General features: G+C 38.1%; 1 protein-coding gene across 4 annotated transcripts in view; it reads left to right on the forward strand.

Annotated features, from left to right (window-relative positions):
* Positions 1–15,221: 15,221 nt before the first annotated feature.
* LOC147605242 (uncharacterized protein At5g02240-like) overlaps positions 15,222–17,332 on the forward strand; it is a 31,654-nt gene continuing 29,543 nt past the window's right edge. For all 4 annotated transcript variants that reach the window (XR_015265260.1, XR_015265261.1, XR_015265259.1 and 1 more), the window contains exon 1: positions 15,222–15,381. Coding sequence is in view for 1 of the 4 variants with exons in the window: in XM_086794330.1 (XP_086650456.1) it covers positions 15,325–15,381 (57 nt within the window). In the remaining 3 variants the exon portion in view is untranslated. The remainder of the gene's footprint in view (positions 15,382–17,332) is intronic.

Genomic DNA, 17,332 nt, shown 5'->3' on the forward strand with positions numbered 1-17,332 from the left:
TCATAAAATTTGCGATATCATTCCAACTGGATGGTTTTACTACTCTTTCTTATTGAGCAACTTGGATTAAACTCCTCATATGTCTGACGACCGTCTCTTTGGTGCTTGTTTGCCCCTTCTCTTCCTAGAGCCTTTGTTGCATCTCTTCTTTTTTTGCCTTCTCCCTTTTTGCCCATCCCTGGAAGTCTTCAATCATTTTCTCTTTGTTCCACACTTTCGTGGCATGAGCTTTCCTCATGGCTTCCACCTGCTCTTGTCTTTTCCTTATGTGAACCCTTGCCCATTTCCTAACCATCAATGGTCATAATAACAAACCCATCGGTGCGTCTAAGTCAGGGTTCTCACTAAAGACACGTGCACCACTGGCTCCTCCTCATAATGGGGGCCTTTACAAATGTGCACCAAACATAGATGTGACATACATGCTAAGAGGTAAGCATTGAGTGTATACTAATAGCCTAACAAAGATGGTGATGATGCCCCAAATTAGTCTGAAGATATGCTACATGGCGATGGTAAAACCCGCGACCAAAATGATGTGCCAAGTAACCCTATTTCAGATTATTCATTGCTTAAAATGAAGGGTAAAATTAATGGTCATGATGTTGTAGTGTTTCATGATGCTGGAAGCACCCACAATTTTATTTCTAAATGTGTTGTTAAGAAGTTGCAATTAACAGAGACATGTCCATCTCTCTATAAGGCCAAGTATTCATTTCAAGATATACATTATAATGGCACTAAGGAAATTAGACATTTAGAAATTTCCATTGGTCCTTTTATAAAGAGAAAAAAAAATCTTGATTGCACCTTTACATACTAGCGATATTATCTTGGGCATGCCTCTTCGTCATCAATTTAATCCCCGAATTGACTATGATACACACATGATGTGGATCACACATCATAATGAAACTTTAATTCTTCACAGTGATGCTACACTTGAACTCTATCCATTATTATAAAACATACACTAAACTAACGTGAGAAAGCTTACATGGATTATGTGAAGCAATCGAGCATAAATTGTCTCATAGTTAGCAAGCTTTTCCAAATCAAGTCAAAGATTCTTTTGCAGATGGCCTAACCCCAAGGCTATCTATATCTTGCCCAAAAGATCATACCATTGAGATTATCCCTAGTAATCAATCACCTCATAGAGCCTCTTAGAGATAAAACCACACACAACAAAAGGAAATCCAACAATAAACATAAGAACTTTTATACAGTGGCTTCATTCGACCTAGTAGCTTGCCTTTTGGAGCCTTCTAGTCCAGAAAAAGAACAAAACATATCGCATATGCAACTATAGAGCATTGAATAAAATAATTATAAAAAACATGTATCTTATTCCTCTTATTGATGATTTGTTAGATAATCTTGGTGCTCCATGTGTGTTTAAAAAGATTAATAATCTTGATATCATCAAGATTGTATAAGGCTGTACTTTGCACTCAAACCAATTACTATGAATTTCTTGTTATGGCTTTTGGTCTGACCAATGCAACTACTACATTTAGTAGAACGATGAACCATGTTTTCTTGAAGCATCAATATTTCATTATTATTTTCTTTGATGTCATTTTTGTTTTCAATCAAAATGAAGCAAAACACAAACAACATTTAACCTTTGTCTTCAAACTTTTAAAATAGAACCAATTGTTTGCTAATCCTGAGAAAAGCTCTTTCTTTCAAAAGAAAACAGAATATTTAGTTCACCTTATCTCAGCTGAAGGTATTATGATAGATCCCAAAAAAAATCAGACTGTCAAGACTTGGCCTTCTTGCATATGTCCTCAACCTCCCTTACCATGAACTAACACTAAGAGGACTCTCCAAGTCCACTAAGGACATGACTCTCCAAGTCCACTAAGGACATGTTCTTGTTGCTCTATGGAGAGCAATGTAAAAACCAAGAAAGTCCTCTCAAACTCCAATGCAGGTCTAAAATTGACTGTATGCTAAAACCATTCAAGGTCACCGATACAATATTATCCTCATCTATCATCGTCATGTGGTGATCCAATATCATCATTATCTGCTAGTGATCCAATATCTAAACCATAGTTATGAAGCTTTAAAAGTGTGTAAACACTTCGCTTTTCTCTTTCATAAAGTAAACCCACACCTTCCTACTGTGGACAATACATAATAAGGGCATGCACCACATCCAATGGTCTTTGACTCACATTCCTATTATGTGGAAACACATGCTTAGACTATTTTACCAATTGGCAAGCTTCACATACTTTGTGCATTTTGAACTTCGTTAAACATGTGACAATACTTTGGGCATTGCTGAATATTAACATGACCAATATGCTAATAGCACTCCATCCTATAACTATATATGGAATAGTCACACAAACATATGCCCACCAACAATCTACAAATCTCAAATTCTCTACACACTGTCTTGCAACCAAATTTCTGCTGTAACTTTTCATCGAACCAGAAACTCAGCATACATAGTCAAAAGCAACACTTTCACAAAGTGCATGTGAAAAATCTTGTAAAGCTAAAATGGGTGGCCTCGAATCTAAATTTTGAAATCATTGAGGTCCTATAACTACACCCACACAATATAATGCCCCTTGAGCTGCCCTTTAAAGAGATGTTTGTCTTTTGTATTTGTGAATCTTATCTTTTAAGTAATAATGTGTAAATCTTAATGTGAATCTTAATGTGTAAATCATAATGTGAATCTTATCTTTTAAGTAATAATGTGTAAATCATAATGTAGTATGGCCCAGAACTTGCCTTTCTCTCTAGAATAATAAGCTATCTAAGTTGAGTTTGAGCATATGGCTAGTTATAGAGTAATGGACATAACCTACCATCGTAGTTATAGGGAATATTATTTGGTCAACCCTACCAACCCTCATTCATGTGTGGCGACATCAGTGGAATAAGGATACATAGAAAATTATCCTTGAGATAAATATAGAATATCTTCCATATTATGCTTCAAACTTGAGTCTAGCCATGATTATGGAAGTTTTGAATTTTGTAAAGGAATATAGAATTTGTGGTAGGAGCCCCTTTACCTTAGATGAATACCTAGCCAAGCTTAACTATCTCAGTCTACATCTTCCTCATAGAAAATATAGGCTAGTACACTAACGTTTTTTACTTTTGGATCAAGGGGTTGAGAATCCCCTAGATGATATAATAAACTTTGAAGAAATAAAGGAAGAATTTTCTTGTCTTCAAGAAATTTTGTTAATCATTATAAAGATTTTGATATGAAGTCTTTTCTTTCAAAAAGAAATCATGAGCCATGGCAGTCGGGATCAAAATGGTGTACCTGAAGTGGAAGCAATGAATAATGATGCTAAAGAAGCTCTCCATAGATCCCAACTAGGTCCATTCTGAGGAGAAGGAAATAATCTTAGAGAAGTAGTTTTGAATTAGATTGATTCCATGGATGAGTACTTTGACATAGCAAGGTACAAAGATGGCCCTTACTCCGCTTAAGATAATATAGTAAGATGGCCCTTGCTTAGCTTAAGATAATCAGAGTAGCTCATAGTAGTTAGAGAAATCGTATTGAGTCCAACCAATTGAATCAAGATCAACTCAGATTGGAAGATATGAAGGTGTAACTCCAACATAGATTTTGTCTCCCAGGATTCCAACAGGAAAATATGAATGAAATCTTAAAATTATCTCAGGCATGGAAATCTTTGAAGGCATACCATTAATCTTATGCAAGTCTTGTCCATTATGTTTTTGTGATGGACGATAAAATTCTTGTTCCTTGATTCATTCTAAGACTAGATTCTCCGCTGGCAGATTGGTGAAAATTACAAAGCCCTCATATATAGCAAAAGCACTGAAAGTGTCTTAGGAATTCGCATAAGCTTTACAAAAGGAAACAACCCAATTCAGATCCTTTATGACCCCTCTCCCAAAGAGAGCTTCAACCTTGGCAAATAATTTCAGGTTACATAAACTAAAGAGAAGTCTAGGAGTCAAGGCTATAAGGCTATAAGGCTAGAGGACCCAGAGGACAAAATTCTTATCCCAGTTGCCATCAAAATTACACTATCAACTTAGGAAAGAGTGCAAACGCTTTAGATGCCTGTAGAGCCAGTTCACATGATGAGCGATTGTCCATATGCTCCTAATATTATTATTCCCAACTCAAACTACCCCACGATCCCAATATCACAGACTTCAGTTTCAGTACACAGCAATGAGGGACCCCCACCTCAGAATTGGAGAAATCATAGCAAGAAAATGCTAGCCCAGCTAGCTGTGTCTAATGCCATTACAATTGCTGACTAGGACAAAGAAGAAAGAGGCTGAATTCATGTCGCCACCATTGAGCATGAGGGTCAAAATCAATAATTTTTGGTAAAGCAGACCCTAGCCAACTACCATGGGAAAAATTTTAAACTTTTAGTTGATTTAGGAAGCATTCATTCATTCCTTTTGCCTAGATGTTTGCGTAAGTTAGTAATCAACCATAATCAAGGTGGTAAACTAATGCAAGTAGAACTGGCTAGTGGGAAGATTCTTTTCAGGCTAACATCCATTCATCCAAAGAGACTATTTCTTTCATGGATCTTCACGAGAATAAGGTGCAAGGAATTGGAGTAACTAGAGCTCCTACCTATAACTTGAAGGCATTTAAACTATTCAAAGGACTTAGAAAAAAGCAAGCAATTTATGTTGTTAAACTATTGAAAGGACTTAGAAAAAATCAGGCAATTTATGTTGTTAAGCTAAATCCTACATACAAGGAATCAAATGTTAAGGAACCCAAATGCTTAAGTGAGTATGCCAATATAATTCACGAGGACTTAACCAAATTGCCTCTAACTCATAAGGTGGAGCATGAGTTTGAGCTGGTACTACCTAGAGCCCGACCTACTACAAGGAGGGCGTATAAGATGGTTCTTATAGAATAAGCGATTGAACTCGAGGAACAATTGATACACCTTTTGGAGCAAGACCTTGTTTGGCCTAAAGTATCCCCACACAAAAGGAAGCCCATACTTTTCCAAAAGAAGAAGGATGGGATTCTCAAGCTATGTATTGATTATCAAGGATTAAATCAAATAATGATCAAGAAGAATAAGTATCCCATTCCTAAGGTAGATGAGCTCTTAGATCGATTGCATGGTGCCCAATTATTTACAAAAATTAACTTGAAGTCATAGTACTATCAAATTAAGATTAAGGAGTAGAATAATCCTAAGGCAACTTTTAATGCCCAATATAATCCTAAGGCAACTTTTAATGCCCAAAAATTAACTTGAAGTCATAGTACTATCAAATTAAGATTAAGGAGTAGAATAATCCTAAGGCAACTTTTAATGCCCAATATAGAATGCCATTCGGATTGATTAATACCCTTGCTACCTTCAATTAATGCAAGAAATCATCAGAGAGCATATGGATGATTTCATCTTAGTCTTCTATAATGACATTCTAGTTCACTCTCCAAAAATGTTACCGATCATAAAAAGAATATGCGCAAAGTCTTGTAAATCCTAAAAAAGCACAAGCATTTCACTAAGAAGATTAAGTATACCTTCTTTATCGATCACATTGAATATCTAAGTTTCATAGTGCCAAAAGATAGAATTTTAGCTAACCCAATAAAGGTGCTAGCTATTATTAACTGGCCTGAACCGAAGATGGCAAAGGAAGTGAGAGGATTCTTAGGCTTAACAGGGTGGTATCGGATTTTCATTCCCTAATATTCCAAGATTGCTTCTCCCTTGATAGCACTTCTTAATAAAAGGATACTCCATTTCGATGGTCTCCTATGTGGCAGAGCGCCTTTGTTGATAAATTAAAAGTTGGACTAATCTTGTGTTGAAGCTACACAAGTTTGGTAAGCATTTTAAACTGATCATTGATGGTAGTAGATTCTCTATTGGTGGAATTCTAATGCAATAAGGATGCCCCATAGCATATGAATCTCGAAAGGTTAAGGCCGCATGAGAGAAACTATGATGTCCATGATTTTGAGCCACTTGCAGTAATAGTACATGCCTTAAAGCTTTGGTGACACTAGCTTCCTATGGTAAAAGTTCACTTTGGTACTGATCATAAGAGCTTAAAGTTAGGCTAAAAGTGGATCTCCACTTAGAATGATCTTACTATGAGGCAAAGAAGATGGATGCAAACTCTTTTTAAGAATTTAAGTTTGAGATAAAGTATAGATTAGGGAAGGAGAACAAGGTTGTGAATGCGCTAGTGGAAAAGCCTTCTTACTCACAATAACCATGATTTCTAATCCTTTACCTACTAAAATTAGAGAGAGAAAGTGGGGATGGATAAATTCTTTGTGCTAAATCATTGCCTTGCTTTTAAAGTAGGAAAGCAAGACGACTCAAGAATATTAACGTTTAGTTGCATGGATTTTGGTGGACTACATGCATGAGTCCCACACAACTACACGCATGAGCTCGTGTAGGAGTGCATAACTAGTTCCCAGCTATCATTTTCATGTATAAAAATACCCCCACTGTTATTGCAAATAAATGATTTTTTCTAGCTCATAGGAGAGTACATTCTACACAATTTTATGGACCTAGACTAGGTGAGTACAAGTTATAGCATAGAGTGCATATCTAGTACTTCAACCTTATCAAAGTCTATGCATTGGAGTTTGTGGCTGTACATTTGGAGGCTCAATAGTAGGCATACATTTTTAAGAAGAGGAAGCATCAAAATCTCACAAATTAGCATCCTCATCAAACCCCAAGCAAGGCTGACAAGGTACATCATGTATAATTAATCAATTTATGCATTTTCCTTGTCTTTTTCACATGTGAATGGTTTTAATTATTTTTTTCTATCGGGTCAATTAATTAAATAAATAATTCTATGTGGATCTAATGCATTGCACCCTAAGGATAGAACCACCTTAGCATAATTTTTGTAAGGCTTGTAGAGCTCAATTATATCACTTAGAGCTTTTTTCCCAAAGGATAAATCAAACCTTGTAAATTTTAGGGTATCTTGTTGCTTTTTGGGATTAAATTAAATCTCTACATAAGAATATAAAATAGAGAATAATTAAAACAGAGAATCCAAAGGTCAAGAATAATTAAATAGACCTTAGAAAATTGAATAAATTTATGGGTATTTCCCTACACCTAGATTAATTTAAAGCACGGATATGTTATAATTATTTGACATGACCCTATGAAATTAATTAATGGCTTAATCTTATATAAACCCTTAAATTAGTAGAGAGAGAAGTACTATTACACATGCCCAATTTATCTTGGGATTGTTTTTGGAAAAAGCTTTATTAATTTAAGGATAGAACCTTATAATGACCTTGGGATAGTTGAATTTTATTTGGTAAGTCCAAATAGAATTCGTATAAAACTATAGTGAGAGAAACTCCTAGAATTACTCTTTAAGAACCTTACAATAACCTTGGGATAATTGAATTTTATTTGGCAAGTCCAAACGGAATTCGTGTAAAACTAAAGTGAAAGAAACTCCTAGAATTCATCTAAAAGTGCGTAAATGTGCAAATGATCACCCATGAGAATTAGTAATTTTCTTCCTCGTTTCATGAGGGAATATATATGTGAGTCTACTTTATCCTTACTACTGAACTCCACCAAATTCACATTTGTTAAAAGGAGCTAAGCATCTACGTGTATACGCCTCGAATAGGTGGCCTCTAGTACCTGCAACAACCAACCAACCTTGCGCCTAAACCAAGCAGCTGCCTCCCCTCCTGTCAAACCTCTTAATGTGCCAATTTGCTTGAGATGATGTGGATTGGCTTTGTTTTGCCTAATTTAGAGCCTCTAGGTGCTAGGTTTGTGGCAGCCCTTCCCATTTCAAATGACATCCATTCATGTGGCAGTAAAGGGAGTGGTTGTGCAAATCCCTCTATTCAGGGTTTGAGATTTTGGATTTCTTAATCCATGGGGTTGGGATGGCTATGTGATTTTCTAATGGCACTTGGTTTGGCTTTGAGACTACATGCTTGCTTTGTCTAAGAATGCATTATGTTAATGGTCTCCTTGGGTTTGTGGTAGTCCTGGTCGTTGGCTCTTTATCCTTCCCCATGTTCTTGTTCCTTGTCTGAATAGACAGGAACTGGAACTTGGTTGCATGATGAAGAAACTTTTATGATGGGCTCTAGTACTTGGTGGGACTTCTACTATGCATTCTTGCTGTGTTGGGTGTTTTGTGAAATGCTTGTCCCTAATGGTACATTGAAAAAGACATGTCCCAATTTTCGTAACTACGATTGTTGTGGACTACTTGGCTGTGTGGTCAGGTTGGATAAACCTAGATCAGGATATTGACACCAAATGTTTGAAACATTATGGCATCCAACATGGTTTAACCATTTCTTGTAAGAGTAAACCTTGAGGTTTCTAGTCTTGGTCCTACTCCTTCACTAGAGCTTTGCCCAAACGTAAGGTAGCTTAATGCCCTTTTCATAAAGTTTATGGTCTTGTTTACAGAGCTAGTTAGTGAATTTGGGGCTCAAAGGACCATGGCAGCTCTTGTTTCTAGGAGTTTCACCATTCCTCCACTCACATTTGCATTTAGTTGGCTCATCTTGTCCCAAAGCTCCTCGCTTGAGGTGGATTTGAAGGAGTCTTGCCTGCTTAGGAGGAGCACTATGCTAAGAGTGTTGGGACCAAAGGTTGGGTGGGTTTGAAGAGGTGTGATTTAATGCATATAGTCGACTGTGTTATTATATCTAACAATTAGTTTGGTTTGAGTTCGCATGTGTAAGATCCCTCTTACCCTGTATTTTAATTAGTGTAATTTATGAGATGTTGTGTAGAGAGAAAATGAGAATAAATGATTAAAATTATCATAGATGAGATATAAAATTTTAAAAAATAAATTTAGCCTATAAAAAATAGTTGTAGTGAATGTACCAAGAAATTTTTATTAAATGAGTCTTGGAACCTATGTGTGTGTACAACTTTGACAATAGTAGGTAAAAAATGACGATAATGGAATTTAAAGAAATGAACCTCAAAAAGGAGTATAGCACATGCCAATTACCCTAGTAATAATACCCGACATAAAATATTATGGTTATCTGGAAGAGACCCACCTTAAGCAAGGGGTGTGGACATTAATTAATAAAATCTTCTAAGGTTGAATGGATTAAGATTCCAAAACCATGGTATGGTAAAGGTTGGATTTTTTAGATAGAAAGTTGAAAAACCATGGGTAAAAATCAATAGTGGTAAGTGGCAAGTTGTTTTTATGAATTGGGATGTCATGAATATCTCTAATAGTTTACTTTAGTGTATGCAGGCCCATACAAATTAATAAGCCATAGTCTAGCACACCATAATTAACTTATGTAGCCACCATTTTATGTGAGAATCACCCAAACTCAACTGTGAAGATCCAACCCACCATTATCTTGTTGAACCCACAATGGGATGGAGGATAACTAGCTACTTGGCAAAGGGCTAGTTGGGTATGCATATGGGCTACTTGGGATAGCTAGCTTATAAAAAGCCCTCCCACCCCCATCCTAGAGCAAAATTCGTGGATTTTTTATTAGGAGAGGATAATTATAAGCTCTAATCTACTTGGGATAGTTAGCCTATAAAAAGCCCTCCCACCCCATTCCTAGAGCAAAATTCGTGGATTTTTTATTAGGAGAGAATAATCATAAGCTTTATAATCTAGGCTTTAAACATGCTCAATTCATAACTTGCATTGGAGGAAGCAATTGGTTGAGGATTAGGTTGCTAGAGTACTTGATTGGGACAAGGGTACAATAAAAAATTTACTAGGTGCAACAGTGTGACCAATGGTCCATAAAAAATTTACTAGGTGTGCGGTAGTGTGAACAATGGTCCATAGTAAGCCCACATAATACCAAACCCACAATGGTCCTTCATTAACCCAAGCTTGATTTAGTGGACAAAAGGGAGTGGAGAAGAGTCAAGAAAGGGCAACAATACCTAGAGAAAAACTTGCCTACTTTTGGAGCTCCTAGCCATCAAAGAATTCATCAAATTACATATATAAGGTAAGCCTTGAACTCATATTTCATGTATAAATTGATGTTCATAAATTGTCATTATCAATCCTATTCTCTGAATTAAATAAATTTCCTAGAGAATAATCATTTTCATGTTCTATGTAAAGGATAAATTGGAATTAGTTTATTGATAGGGTGTATAAATTATGTAAACAATGTACCCACCTTGACCTCCAACCTAGAGGTTATTAACCTTAGAGTGCCTCTAGCTAGATGAGTAGCCTAAACCTTCATTTAGAGTGCCTCTAGCTAGATGAGTAGCCTAAACCTTCATTTAGAGAAGATATTTGTGAATCATCTCATTTATTTACATAGGATAGCTAACTTAACAAAGCTAGATAAAGAAGATGGGAGATAAGTAATCAATGCTCAAATAAAAGTAGAACTAATCTAAGATATTTAAGAGAAGGAGTTATATGTAAAAATAGATGCAAGTTAAGCTATATTAAAATCTTGAGAAAGAATATGTCATGTGCATTTATGTGCACCAACTTGGGATATTCATGAATCATAGCATTTATTTGCATAGGATAGCTAACGTAGCAAAGCTAGAGAGAGAAGATGAGAGATTAGTAATTAATGCTTAAATAAAAGTAGAACTAATCTAAGATATTTAAGAGTAGGAGTTATGTGTAAAAATTGATGCAAGTTAAGCCTAGATTAAAATATCAAGAAAGATGATAACATGTTCATTTATGTGCACAAATGTGCACCAACTTTGTGTAATTAAGCCTAAAATAAGGGTAGATCTTTTAGTAAATCAAGATGGTGAATTAAGTATTGAATTTAGAGGGAATCTTGCCTAGACTTTGCAGCTGGAGGATCTACTATCAGAGTTGTGACTTGAGGACTGTGGAAGTCTCGTCAGACTTGCGATGGTTTACTAGATTGTGGATGCGTGACTATTTAATCATATTTCACATGTTTGCCCTTGTGTTCATTATGAAATTGTTTGATGTGGAAGCATGTGAAGGTACCACACAAGTGAGTGGTTTGCCATGTAGATGTCACATCATGAGCATGGTGTCTTGTCACAAAGACGGTCGCCCGAGACCTTGACTCATCTCGATTAGATGTGGGTGTGCTCTTGACCTATAGAGTCACGTGTGGGTGCGTTCCCAACACGGTCAGTGTGATGGGACAAGGGGTGGCTCTTGTTGGACTGGACATGGCAGGTTTGGAGATTAAACGTGTGCATTAGTTTCACATGGCTTCCGTGAGTGGTTGTGGCTAGACGTTCTTACCTTGGGAGTAGTATTGTTATCAGAACTAGCTCCCTAGATTTTGGCACAACTATTAGATTCAAATATGAGACTTGTGGGCTCCTGCGGGCGGTTGGCATAATGGTTTGGTAGTACTCGGGCTTAGTAGTGCATACCTTCCTCGTTCGAGAAACATGTCGGGAAATGCAGAGATATTGATGGATTTTACAACGTTTTATGTCGGTTTGTTTGTAGTATTTCAATGATGATGTATTGCACATATTTTTGAGTTTTAAGTTAAATCTTTCCAATAGTTTTTATTTTGAAAAGAGAAATTTGCCATGGAGTGCATGTGGGAGCTCTATTTTTTTTCTTAAGTGTGTGTGCATAATGAAAAAGGAAATTTCAATTATGGGTGTGTGAGTTCACACCTGCTCCATATGCCTAGTGGAGGGTGGCGGTCTAAACCCATGGAATTGGATGGGGTTAGGCTGAGTCTATGGAATTGGTCAAAGTTGATAAAGGATTTAAACACTGGAAAGTGAGTGGACCCGAATTACGGGTCATTTCTAAACCTAGAGACCAAATTGATTATAAACTGAGAAACTTGGAAAAAATCTTAGAATTAGCTTTAGATCATAGAGTTTTTAGTGAAATTAAGGTAGAATAGTTCCCTTCATAATCGAGGAATAAGACATCGTGTGAAGGAAAGGTGGGCACCTGCTGATGCCTCTTATTTGTGATAATTATGAAGTGGACATTTACTTGGAGGAATCGTACTTAATTCCTACCTTAAGGTATATTCTAATCAGCTATATTGGGAAAGTTGTTGGATTACCACCATGAGCGATAGGATATTGATGTATGGAGGCCCTGAGTGAGTTTGCTCTGCCCTTAGAATAGTCTTTTGTCATGGTTTCTCTTTTATACTATGAGGTAGGGGTCCCACAACATCAAGGGTTTCAATCTAGTGAAATGGTCTCTAGTGTTTCAAACACGTCAGTTCTGCTAAAGCTACAAAAAGCAAGTTTTTTTTTTGGGTTTAGTTTCTTTGGTTTTTTAAAACCTTTTTTTTGTTAGGCTCGTATCTCTAGGCTCACACTTGTAGATTCATGTCTATAGACTCACTCCAGGATTAGTGTGGGCTCATGTCTCTAGACTTACACCTCTAGACCCATGTCTCTAGGCTCGCGAATATAAGCTCATGCCTCTAGACACACGTCTCTAGGCTCGCGAATATAAGCTCTATCTCTAGACTCATATCTATAGGCTCACGCCTTTTTCATATGAACTAGGCTCCCAGATTTGATTTTTATGAAACTGCCTACCTCAACATTGGACTTTTATGAAATAGGCCAGGGTTGGTGTATAATTATTGGGCAATAGGTGTACTTAATGCCCCACTAATTGCAAAGGATAAGAATTTTCCTTGGAAATTATAGCTGGTATAGATTATATAATACAAGAATACTTAAAGGACATGAGTAGATATGCGCTTACAAGGCAATCTAAATTACTTGGTACAATATTATGTATACCTACCTCTAGACTCATGTTTGATGACCTACTCTAGACTCATGGCTCATGTGTCCAGACTCACAACTCACATGTCTAGGCTCATGACACTTGCGTGTTGACTCGCCTCTTTTTTTGCAGGATTGTGGGCTAACGTCTCCCGATCCGAGAGATGGTTTAGCCTAGTTTTTAAAGTTTTTGGACTTGATGGGGGGTGATTACGATCCCTAATCCTACTTTATGATAGTCATGTGAGTGATTAAATATCTTTTAATTGTTTTAATTAATTTTGCATGCTCTAACTACCAATTTTAACAATGAATCAACTTTCTCACTTTAATTTCAACAATGAATCAACTTTTCCACTCTAATTCACACCTAATGGAGCTCAAAGCTTAGGTTTTTGGAGTGAATTCCATGCCAATCATAATTGCTAAGCTATTCCTTGGCTTAATGTAACAAGATCAAAATCTTGTGGGCTTCAAGATCATGCAAAAGACCAAAGAAATTAGGGTTTTTCCAATATGAAAATATAATGTATATAAAATTCAAAACCAAATAAAAAATAACAAACTAACACATCTAAAGCTCTAAAACCGTGTGCCTCCTAAACGACATCTGGCAATATTGGGTGATCCTAGTAGCTAGAGGAATGGATGGAAGAACAAAGTAAAGCCCTAGGCTAGTCCTCCCAGACAATGGCGCTAAATATGGAAGAACAAAGCCAAGCCCTAGGCTTGTCCTCCTCGATAGTGGCACTAAATATGTTCAAGTCAAGTGCTTCCCTTAGCCTTGTCGAATTATGTGTCATTAGGTCTTGCCTTCGAGCTCCCTCGGGAACGGAGGTCCCACGTTAGGAGCACAAGCACTTTACTGAAGGGGACCAGTGCTTATACTTCTTGTCCTTCGACAGTGGCGCCAAATACGTTCAAGTCAAGTGCTTACCTTAGCATTGCCGAATTATGCGTCATCAGGTCTTGCCTTCGAGTTGCAATGCAATTCCTGGGATGTGGGTGCACTAGCTTGTCGTCTCGTCGTATCCCCATTGTCACACATGAATGCTCCTTTGCTAAGGGGGTGAATGAAAAGCTTCCCTTTCCTAGATAGAGGCAAGAAGGAGATAGCCTTCGTGGTGGTTCTCCCTCACAAAAGGGGAATGGGGGAGAAGCTAATGGAAGAGAGAAACCTACAATTAAACCTATCCATCAAGTAAGCAAGATTCAATTGCATACATGCAAGTAAGAGCAAAGGAGAGAAGAGCTCACAACTACTCTATTGCAAGGGAATGAATGTGTCTTGTTTATTGTCAAAATTATACAAATAACTAGTGTTCACACTAGGCAGGACAAAACTTAAAATCAATTCGTAGCCACTTCTAGTCAAAAGCAAATATGTACACGAAGTTACCAAACCACTTTCGATGGTCATGATGCTGTTGTGCGTTACACACATTGTGCAACGTCTTTTTCATTTGGACCATTGGTTTTGGTCCTTTAGCATTTTTTGAAACTACCTTAGCATTTAGGGCAACCTTACTTGTTTTGGGTTAGAGCTTTATGCTTGGTTGCGACCTTGGATGCTTCCTTTGCTACTGCCCTCATGCTACAGGAATAAGTCCTCTTCGAGTCTTGTTGGAGTGTATGATTACACTCAACATGTTAAGTGGTTGACACTCTTTAAATTGTTACCTTGTTGGGACAATCCTTGTAAGCATGCTAAAATCCACACTTGTAGGATGACATTTGGGTATGATATTGGATTCAGAGTGCTTGGAACACTTGAGGGACTTGGTTGTGACGACATGTTACAATACGGTGTGGACATGCCATATTGTTGAGGTCCCTTGCTCATGTTGTTGCACCATAGCATCGAACAAGGAGGCACAATCTATGGTTGGAGTCTATTCTCGAGAACCATATTGATCATACTGCTTGTATACTTCATATTTCAGACACGTTCGTGGATAGAACCCCCCTCCCCCCGCCCCCTTCTGAAGCAAGAACCAATAGGAAGGCGTCTTTGATGAAATCTAGCCGAACTCTTCACACACGAAGCGGATGGACACCACTCCGATCCGACGTGGCATGCTTGGTCATGGATGGGCCCTCTGGCATTTCTCAAGCTCGCCCAAAAGGTGTTCTTTACCATGTATGCAACCAATCTTTACAAGTTGTGGGTGGCAAAATTTTGGTAGCACACTAGGTGGATGGACACAATTTGATCCATGGATGGGTTGGCTGTCCTTTCTCAAGCGCGCCCAAATGGTGTCGCCATGTATGCAACCAATCTCTACAAGTCGCGGGTTTCAAAAATTCACCAAGAATTTGTTGAGATATGCATTTGTATTCGGGAGTAAGTAAGACATGAACATGTTGATGTGAGTAAGGTGGTTGTGGGGCTATCCCTTTCACATGTTTGAGGACACGTGTGAAGGGTCCCTTGCAAGAGAGCGTTTAATCCCAAAAATGCCCCGCCAGTTATTTCATGTTACGACGTGGCTGCAAGATGACTTCTGGAATTGTTTTGTGAGCTCGTCACTACATACACATCCAAGACTCGACGATCACTACATACACATTCAAGACTCGGGAGATGGAGGGCCGCTTGAAAGTTCTTGTAGTCGGCTGCAGCAGCGGCGTCGGCTTACAGGTTTGCTTGCTTACACGCAATTGATGTTTCTTTCGTCCTGTCAGCCGTTTTATTTTATGGGATGTTCTCTTTCGTTTCAAGAGGCCCCCTGTGCACATGAGTGCCTCCCATGGTCAGCATGCGGATGTGGTGCCATAAGGACTAGTGATGTATGAAGATGAGATACTGACGGATGAAAGAGACGATCTTGCACATGGCGAGCATGGAATAAGTGCAGCCATCATTGATCCTCGTCCGGAGTCCTTGTGCTGCCCTGCCATACAACTCCTAGACAACACTGGTCGGTGGAAGCAAAAGTCCCTTTTTCATATGAGTTGCTGAGGTACTTGGGGGACGGTTTGCCCCGTTTCTTACATAATCCAGTCTCAATGACCAAAGGGCTGAGAGCATGATGTAGACATACAAGGGACACCTCTCAAAGGGGGACGCGGGAGAAATGCCAGGGTTAACAAATATCTTCTCTTTGTGTGGAATGGACTGAGACCCGATCAGCAATGCCTATTCTACTGCTAGATTTTGAGAAGGTGAAAAGGGAGCTGATCGGGTAGATTGAAAATCCTTGGACGAAGGCAGTCTCTTGCATTTTGGATTATGTAAGGGGTGAATCACTGTCGAATGGTTGAGGGGATGCGAAGTGGTGTGTTGTGTGAGGAAGGAACAAAAAATTGGTTCGTTAAATACTAAAGCCTTCTCTTTTTTTTTTTTTTTTTTTTTTGGGGGGAGAAAACCTTTAATAATATATTAAGTAAAAGGGAAAGAAGCTGCCGGTCTGAAAAGACTAATTACAAAATGCTTTTTTTTTTTCTGAAGAAGCTTAGCTCCTTATCTTAGTTGAAAAATTCAGAGTGAAGCCTGGTCCTCAATCAGGTCCATTATGTAGTGCATGAGCTCTTCATCTCTACGACGGAACTGGAGATTGAAGAATTGAACGAGGTTCTTGTGGACGAGATGGATGATGATGGAGATAACACCATTGAAATAAGAGATACAGAAACACAGCTGGTCTACAAGAAGAGGGAACTAATGACTAAAGCCTTCTCAAGAGAAACCACTGTAACACCTTGCAAACTATTTTGTGAGCTCACATGTGCAATGCCCAAGTATCTTTTTCTACTTTCAGTATCATTCTCAGCAGTGCCAAGTGTAGGTTAGGGTAGGCTACGTTATCCTTTGATACACTAGATGCATGTTACATTGCTTCATGTGCTGCGACTAGTAAAGTGAGCCACTTTGCCTAATTTGCGCAGTAAGACCTTGCCACTAACTAATGCACCTCAAGCAAGCATCAACATTGACGGTTAAATGCTTTGTTATTGATGCTTGGAAGTAAAAGTAAAGCCCTTCAAAACCGAAAATTAAAAAGGCAACATAAGTACATACATGGCTGAAGGGCTATTTGGAAGGATCACATAACCAAACATCAGCTAAATAAATGCCTCGTTTGTTGTGAATGTTGTGCAATCATAAGGAAAAATGTTGACTTATGTCTAGCGTTGTCACATGCGGAAGCACTGGGTAGTCTTTTTTCAGCCCTAAGCATCTCGTGATCCAAGTAGCCTTTTATGTGTATGCACAATTTTCCAATCACGGGAGTTACATTTACATCCTTGCCCTCAAGGGCTCCATAGGCGCAACAAGCTTAGGCACATCAAGGCCTGTGGTAGCAATTATTTGAGTGGAGATAAAATTGTCGCTAGAGCAATCATTAAACATGAACAAGGCAAGCTGATCCTTCAGCTGGCCCCAAGCTTTGCATACTTTGCATCCATTTATGATTTGAGTTGTATTCCCTTGCACATTAGGTATCACATTTACATGAGGTTTTTCTTTACGAGCCCTTTGTATATTTAGGCATTTGGCAAAAGGGTGATCCTTACTTCCACACTTAAAAGCATCCTTGTTGTGGTCAAGTTCCAAAGCATGGTTGGGGCAGCAACAAGGGGTCACATTG

This window comes from Cibotium barometz, chromosome 60 (genome assembly GCF_041138505.1).
Source record: "Cibotium barometz isolate CiBa-2024 chromosome 60, ASM4113850v1, whole genome shotgun sequence".
In the NCBI taxonomy this organism is placed as follows: domain Eukaryota; kingdom Viridiplantae; phylum Streptophyta; class Polypodiopsida; order Cyatheales; family Cibotiaceae; genus Cibotium; species Cibotium barometz.